Source organism: Tachysurus fulvidraco, chromosome 13 (assembly GCF_022655615.1).
Source record: "Tachysurus fulvidraco isolate hzauxx_2018 chromosome 13, HZAU_PFXX_2.0, whole genome shotgun sequence".
Taxonomy (NCBI): Eukaryota; Metazoa; Chordata; class Actinopteri; order Siluriformes; family Bagridae; genus Tachysurus; species Tachysurus fulvidraco.
In genome coordinates this window covers 24,874,979-24,883,263 of record NC_062530.1, presented here as the reverse complement: position 1 = coordinate 24,883,263, position 8,285 = coordinate 24,874,979, and the positions used below count along the sequence as shown (strand labels likewise).

Here is an 8,285-nt window from a genome sequence, read left to right as displayed (position 1 = left end):
AAACAAAACATTTCAGATAGTCCATAAAGCTAGAAAATAAATGCAGCAGAATTCTAATGTAGTAAATATGTGATCTACATTGCTCTGTAAAAATGATCTATAAAAGCTGAAAGAAAAGGATGATAGGAGATCGATTTTAATACCAGGTGGGAACAACTATGTGTAGGCTGTCCATTTCTGATTTAAATCAAGCAGGATGTATGTTAATGCTATGTATGATCCCAAGACAGGTCTGTTAGTTATCCAGGTGTTTTTTGTAATTAAAGTAACTACATCAGTTTACGTTTGTGATTACATGCCAGCAAGTCCATATAAGGGCATCTACATCACGCTGCTCCAGCTTCAATATGTCTGAAGGTAGCGCGAGAGGATGCCCGGGATGTGGCCAGCGACGCACCGTCTCATTCCCTTCTCACGGTACCGGGTTACATACGTAACCTGCTGTAGTTTCCTGTTAAAGGAACTCGACACTACATCAGTGCTGAGGCTATGGGAACGCCAATACCCACGTCGCCATGCACCGGTCGATGACTGTGCCAGAGGCCGCAAGAGAGCACGAGCAGTCTGGAAACAGAACATTAAAGGCCCTGCAGGACCTGGGATGCCAGAGTGGGGTCGAAGTCTAGGTCATAGAACCTGATAAAGGTGTGCGGAGAGGACCATCCTGCCACAGAACAAATATCTTCAAGGCGACACCCCTGGCCAAGGCACTGGATGAGGCAATACCCCTAGTAGAGTGGGCCCTGATGCCTAGAGGCGAAGCAAGACCATGCACCTCATAGGCCTGAGTAATGGCCTCCACTAGCCAGTGTGCCAGGCGCTGTTTTGAAACTGGATTACCCCTATTCCAGCCCCCAAAACAGACAAAAAGGGTGGAGGAGTTACGCCACAAGCTAGAGCGGTGGACATAAGCCCTCAAGGCCCTCAGTGGGCAAAGCAAATGCAGCCTCTCCTGTTCTGCCGACTCATGGTGTGTGGGACAGTAGGTATGCAGGATGATTGGACAACCCACCATCCTGGGCACCTTAGGGACATATCCTGCCCTGGGGTGCAGAATAACCTTGGACATGCCAGGGGAAAATTCTAGGCAGGCAGGCAGGGGCAATCGACAAAGCCTGCAAATCACCCACTCTTTTGAGAGAGGCCAAGGCTAGAAGCAGAGCGGTGAAAGGGTTAGGCCAAAAGGGAGGACACAATACTGGTACGCTTCGCCCCCGAAAGCGAACCTGAGAAACCTCATGTGTTCTAGCAGAATGCCTATATGAAAATAGGTGTCTTTGAGGTTGATCGTCACAAACTAGTTGGACCTGATCTGGGACACAATAAGCTTGAGAATGAGCATCTTGAACTTGTAGGTCTTCACAGTACAGTTCAGAGCCCGCAGGTCCAAAATCAGCCCCCCGTCCTTCTTGGGAACAACAAAATATCGGCTGTAAAAGCCGGAGTCCCGCTCTGGGAGGGGAACATGCTCTTTGGCCCCTTTGGTCAGAAGCGAGAGGAGTTCCTCTTGGAGGAACACCGCCTGGGGCCCACCCACAATTGTGGGCAACACACCCTGAAAGTGGGGATGATGGGAGGAAAACTGGATCCTGTACTCTTTTCTCACAGTATCCAGGACCTACTGAGACACCCCAGGCAGAAGTGCCTGGCTGTCTGACAGTGGTGTCAACCTTGCACCAACCTCCCGTTTGCCCTGAAACAGCACACTGGCAGGTGCTAACCCAGGGAGATCCGTGCAAGGAAGGAGAACAGGCACAGACCCTACTGCCCTCTGAAACAGTGTAGTAGGCAGAGTGAGCAGTAGGGGGAGCATTCCTGAATAGGACTCTCCTAGGAACCCCAGCCCTCGGGCATCAGGACTCCTTCGTGGCCCGTCTGACTGAAATGACGGACCTAAGGTCCCATCTCAACTGACGGGTCTGGTTCCGGGTACGCTGACCAGCCTCCCTAGTCTTAGATGGGAGGGCACTGGCCACCATGCTAACCTTATTCACTGCCCTGAGTGAACTAGAAGGGGGCAGGGAGTGGCTGGATGATGGCCCAGACTGCTCGCTGCAGTGAGGGATAAACTCCCTGAATGCTGCCGAATGTCGTTTCACCTCCTGGTGTCTGTTGATGACAGTATTCACTGTGTTGCCGAACAAACCCTGAGGTGACACCGGGGCATCCAGGAGAAAGGATTTATCATTATCCTTTATGTCAGTTATGTCATTGAATGGCCTATGGAACGGGCCATGTGCTTCATGGCACGATGGAGCTCAGATATCACCTGAGGTCCCAACCCGTCACCACTGTCAAGCTCTGCCAGCCTACCAGCCTGGTAGGCCTGTAAAACCACCATGGTGTGCAGAGCCACACCTGCTTGGCCTGCTGCCGTATAAGCTTTACCCACAAGGGCTGAAGTGGTCCTACAGGGCTTGGATGGAAGGGCAGGTCTCCTCCATGTGGGCGATGTAGGTGAGAGATAGCCTGCAAGCATCTCTTCAACTCTAGGCATCGCCCTATAGCCATGGTTTTCAAGCCCTGTAATGGCTGAATAATTAGACATGGCTGTAGAAAAAACACGTGCCGAAAGTGCCGAACACGTGCCTCGACAACTCGGCATGGAGGTAAGGAAAAAAACGTCAGTCGCCTGCAGGTGGCCTGCGGACTGAAATCAGAAAGCAGTCGTCTTGCTTATAATGGATGACACTAACTTCCTCTTCAGGCCAATCCAAAGCTGATTGTGCTTTCTCTTTCGTCGGCATTGCCGAGGGGGAAAGCCACTCTCCGCCCACATCAAGCTCCTCAGAGCCCAAGCGGAAAGCAGCATGCTCTCTTCCAGGTCGGGAGAAATCGCAGCGCGATTTCCCATAGCATCAGCCCTGACGCAGTGTCGAGTTCCCTCAAAAGGGAACCCCTTCTGCGAACTTGGATGTGATTTGAGATTCCTTTCCATTTTGCACTTTCCACAAATTGTGTGGTGAATCAAAGAACCTGCAAACCACCTCAGCCACCATTCCACATGCTCCGGCTCCTATATCTGAACCAGACTAAATAAGCAAATTGTGTTAATTTTGTAAGAAAATTTGCCTAGTCTTGAGATTGTAGTCTTAACTATCAGTCTACTGTGCCCTCTAGTAATCTGATGGAGACCATGGCAGATGCATTTTAAAGTAGACAATAACTTACCATTGATCACCTAGTACAACTATGTTTTGTTTATGAAGTTTATTCTTTGTTCTGTTATCATGTATATATTTTCTTGCAAAGATAGTGCTCTTCTGTTTTTTTCATGGACACCACAAATTATTTGTGCCAATGAGATTGAAATTGTAATTGAATTGTATTAGATTCTTGATTACAAACATGCATGCTGCATAATATAGAATATATTTCTATGAACAGAAAGACACAATTCAGATTTTTGCATTATTGGTTTAATCAGGTTGCAAGCATATCCATATTCAACATTTTTCCTGAGTTCAACATTCTTCAGAAAGAATGAATATGTTTGAAGTGTTTGTTTCTTAAAGTGATTTAGATGCCATTTTTCCCATCATACTTTTCTTTGTGTTCAGTTCAGGTTTAAACAGAATAATATAACATTTAGGTGTAAATATACAGAATAGCAGAGCAAAACTGGAGGCCAGAATAGCAAATATCTCCACAGCTACAGTGAATTTTCCAGGAGAGCTGGCATAAGCTGGAATAAAAGTGATCCAAACTGCACAGAATATCAGTATGCTGAATGTAATGAATTTAGCTTCATTAAAATTATCAGGCAGCTTCCTTGCTAGAAAAGCTAAAACAAAGCACAAGAAAGCAAGAACTCCTATATACCCCAACACAGCCCAGAAACCTATAGCTGAGCCCAAACTACATTCTAATATTATCTTTTCCTTGTAGTAGTTCATATTTTTGTATGGGAAAGGAGGAGAAACTGTTAACCAAACCACACAGATAAGAACCTGTATGAGAGTGAAGGCAAGTACACTGAGTCTCTGCTGTAGAGGCCCAAACCATTTCATGATATTACTTCCTGGAAGTGTAGCCCTGAAGGCCACTAACACCACTACTGTTTTCCCCAGAACACAGGAGATACAGAGCACAAAGGTGATCCCAAATGCTGTGTGGCGCAGCATACAGGACCAGTCAGAGGGCTTTCCAATGAAAGTAAGTGAACAGAGGAAGCACAGAGTCAGAGAGAAGAGCAGCAGAAAGCTCAGCTCAGAGTTGTTGGCTTTAACAATGGGAGTATCTTTTTCTATTAGAAATAAAATAGCTACTAACACAGTTAATGTAGCTCCAAGCAAGGAAAAAAATACCAGTATTATCCCCATATCCTCTGTAAATGAAAGAAACTCTACAACCTTTAAAACACATTTATCTTTGAGAGCATTAGACCAATATTCTCCTGGACACTGCTCACAGTTATTTGAATCTGCAAAATAATTATGGTTATTATCATTAGGAAGGAAAATATGTTTTATCTGAAGGATTTATTTATTAATTCCATTATAGAGGAACAGTATCCTAAATAAGAAAAGGAGGATACAGAATGTACAATTAACAAATATTCTTTGGAACTTGTTCATGCTGAAATTACCTGTCTGGTTACTGATCTCTCCTTCTGCACATGGTATACAATCATAGCAGCAGACAGGCCTTCCTTTCTGTGCAGCTTTCCTGGTTCCTGGCAGACAGCTTTCACTGCACACAGACCTCGGCTTCTAAAATACAATATATTTTATAATTAAATATAAGGTTTTATCTTTTCATGCCATACTGTAACTGCATTAGTTGGATATAGGACAAAAAAAATGAATGGCTTCATTTATTAATTTATTTGTTTGTTTATTTTTTCAATTTCAGTTAAAATTAGATTTCATTAAAAAAATGCATACAATTTATTCACCTCTCTTTTCTCCCCAGCCCAGATTATATCTTTAGAATTCAGTACAAATTGTTGTCCAGCTGGTAGAGAGGCATCATAATATCCCACAACCTTAAACTCCACTTCTCCATTGAGCCCTCTATGCCAGTTCACCACATCATACTTTGCAGCCGTTGCCCCAGTGCTGTCAAACAAAATATGGTCTCCTATTTTGGTGGTAAAATTTAACTTTTTTAGAGCCTCAACAACCTTCAGATTTGAAAAGAAAACAAGTATTAATTCCAGGAAAATGTCAATTATGAATACTGCATGCTTTGCTTCTCTTCTTTGTGTTACCTGCCATGACTGTATTGTTTTGTTTTTCTCACAACTCTTTTCTGTGCATCTCAACAGGCTGTGTAGAGAATGTGCCACAGAATAAACTGCATTGTACACATTATTTGAATATCTCAGTTCTGATAAATCTTTACTATAATTTTTAAATTGAATCATCTCTTCATATTTGCCACAGTAGCTTTCAGTCTGAGAAACCTTTCCATCTTTATCCAAGCAAGGAAAATCTTTTTGCCAAAATCCATTGAGAGCATAGTCAGCAAACCCAGCAATTTTCAGTTTTCCCACATCAAAACCAATAGATCCAGCCAGTACAGTAAAACTTGCTGGTGTTGCTAGGCCACCAGCAGAAATCCATGCAACACCAATCATCTGGTAGCCAGTGAGATTATTTAAAATAAGCTGTTCTATTAGAATGTTCATATCAAAGTAGGCGAGAAATACAATGATTACTTTGGTTGTGCCTTTCTTAATAATATCAACGATTATTTTCATTTTAGAAGGAACTGAGCGGTCAAACTTCTCTGAATACTCGACACATATTCCCTCCTCTTTGGCTGCTTTCAGAAAAATAGCCATTCCACTGTTTCCATAATCATTATCACTGTTCACAGCTCCCACCCAAGACCAGCCAAAGTGCTTGACCAAATATGCCAGAGCTCTACCCTGGTAGTAGTCACTCGGTATTGTCCTGAAGAAAGATTGGTACTCCTTTCTGTTGCTCAGACATTCACATGTAGCAGCATGGCTTACCTGAAGAAAGAAAAACAGGAAAAACTAATTAAGGCCTATTCGAACACAAAAGCAAGTATTATAAGCAGGGGCAGTTCTAGGATTTTATCTTTAGGGGGGCTTAGCCCTCAGTGAGAATTTAAAACAAGAAGAGTTTTATATTATATGACTACATAGTAAGCCAAAAGTTATGCTATTATTTAAAATGGCAAAAGTGAACAATAAAATTTTATGCATGATTTAATGATGCCAGTTTTGAATCAAATCAGTTCATGTATGTGTGCATTATCTATGAACAGTGTGTCCAATGAATTCAGTCATTATTAAAATAAATATTCACAAGACAAAAAACAAATCAATAAATGTTATTTTTATTCAGTATTGAATGGATTGTTTGCATTAATATTTTGTTTGTGTTATCAACTCTGGTAATAAGAATAGTGAAATTTCACTGCGCTCTGACTGACTCTGTGCTTCTCCGTTCAAATAAGGCAGACAGCTGATGACGCAGTTTGAAAGATGCACGCACATAAAAGCAAAGAAAAAAATTCGCTCTTGGATCAAACTAATAAATAACTTTCATTCCCATCGAAAACATGTCCTGCATTTTAACATAATTTTTATTTTTTATTTTTGAAAGTAAAAATAATACTTATAGTTTCAGGGTGGCTGAAATCACAGACAGAGGGGCTGAAGCCACCCTAAAAAAGACCTAGAACCACCCCTGATTATAAGCAAAAGCTTTTGCATGATATTCCATACATTTGGACAATTGTTGGAAATGGAGAAACCAGAGGAAACCACATCAAACAAAGATAAAACATGCAAAACTCTATATAGAGGTTAACCCAAGCACAGGATTGAACCCAGAACATTGGGGCAGTGATTTGCCTTTTTTTTCTCAATGTACGACTTTGCTATGTCTACGAATAGTATTCATTATTCAAAAACAAATATATATCTAGTAAAATAATTCATATTTGATGAATTATTAAACATTATTTAACAGTAACTTCCCTCCTTGTGAGAATTGTTTCAATTCTAATTTGAAGAGCATCAGATCAGAATATTGATAATTAGCAAATATATTGAAATAATAAATAAATACTTAATTGTTGAAATTTCACTGCGCATAAAGATCTCATATGCATATTTTAAGTGTATACCATTACATATTACTTATGACAATTGAGCTTCAATTCTAATTCAAAAAGCCTCAGACCCAAGGGTTGATAATTATCAAAATAACTAAAAATAAATATATAAATGACTGATTAAATTTTGATTAAATTGATTAAATTTATTTGTTAATAAAAATCATCTCACATGCATATTTAAAGTATATAAAATTCATTGTTATTAAACAATAATTAAATTACTTGTTCCTTACCACTGGCATCTGAAATGGTCCTGTAGATTTTGTGAGTGCTATAGTAGGAGTAGACTCTGATTCTCCTATGATGGCTTGTACTACTGCTTGTCCAGAACAGGCACCATCTGCTGTCATGTCCTGACCATTCATCAAAGCCATGGCTGCTTTCATAGATAACAAACCTGAGCGACAGCTGTCATAAATCCTGTAACCAACTGTGATATTTGGGAGCAAGCTGTTGTTTCTGTTTATTTCATCAATTGCAAAAGTCATAGTCTGAGCAAGGCGTAATTCACGTAGGTCAAAGCTACAAAAATATACATAACATTTCTAATTATTTTTATAAAATGATGAAGTTCAGTTATACAAATTATTACAAAGCACAAAATTCTAGTTTCCCCCAATCACAATTATTTTAAAGTTTCCACTATAACAAACCTATTGCAGATTAAAGGTTGAGGTTTTTCAGTGTATGTCAATGACTGCATCTCTGTACCACGATGTATGGTAAATAAAGCTCCAATTATCACATCTCCACGTTTAGACAGCAGAGGATTTGATGGGTTTTCCAGAATATGGCAATATTCTCCCTTTGCCAGGCTAAGAGAAAAGAGTAGTACAAGGAATAACATCACGAAGTGTTTCCACTGCTTTTGCTGCATTACTCTCAAAAGGATGTCTTCATGATATATTTATTGACATGCTCTGGGTCTTCTGGGTATGACAGTTTGGGTTGGACAAATCAAAGAGGTAGTGAGATTTGTGATGTCACCAAAAGGATGCTGCCTGCAACTCTCAGTTATTTCTGTTGTAATTAATTCAATGATGACCAAAAAATTATTTTAACCACTATGTTGGTTTGTATATGCTGGGCCTGCATGAACTGTCAAACAGTGTGGCCAAAATGTGTGTTCATTCAATCATTTGTCTGATCATTGACCAGTGGGTGTGTTCCTATTATATTGCTCCAAG

At 40.7% G+C, this 8,285-nt stretch overlaps 1 protein-coding gene across 1 annotated transcript; it reads right to left on the bottom strand.

Annotated features, from left to right (window-relative positions):
• Positions 1-3,463: 3,463 nt before the first annotated feature.
• Positions 3,464-7,984, bottom strand: LOC113652530 (extracellular calcium-sensing receptor-like). Its single transcript, XM_047821989.1, has 6 exons — positions 7,752-7,984; positions 7,332-7,620; positions 5,213-5,962; positions 4,898-5,125; positions 4,589-4,712; positions 3,464-4,423 (listed from the first exon to the last, which is right to left on the bottom strand). Exons 1-6 carry the CDS (start codon positions 7,973-7,975, stop codon positions 3,510-3,512), a joined length of 2,529 nt encoding a protein of 842 aa, XP_047677945.1. The 5' UTR covers positions 7,976-7,984; the 3' UTR covers positions 3,464-3,509.
• Between the last annotated feature and the right edge of the window lie 301 nt (positions 7,985-8,285).

What these genes read in the sequence shown, in the direction of transcription:
- LOC113652530 (XM_047821989.1), bottom strand. Translation starts at nt 7,975, where the DNA reads ATGCAGCAAAAGCAGTGGAAACACTTCGTGATGTTATTCCTTGTACTA. An exon ending in CAACCTTTAATCTGCAATAG is followed by an intron (nt 7,621 to 7,751) that starts GTTTGTTATAGT and finishes ATATTTTTGTAG; the next exon opens with CTTTGACCTACGTGAATTAC. An exon ending in GACCATTTCAGATGCCAGTG is followed by an intron (nt 5,963 to 7,331) that starts GTAAGGAACAAG and finishes TTCTTTCTTCAG; the next exon opens with GTAAGCCATGCTGCTACATG.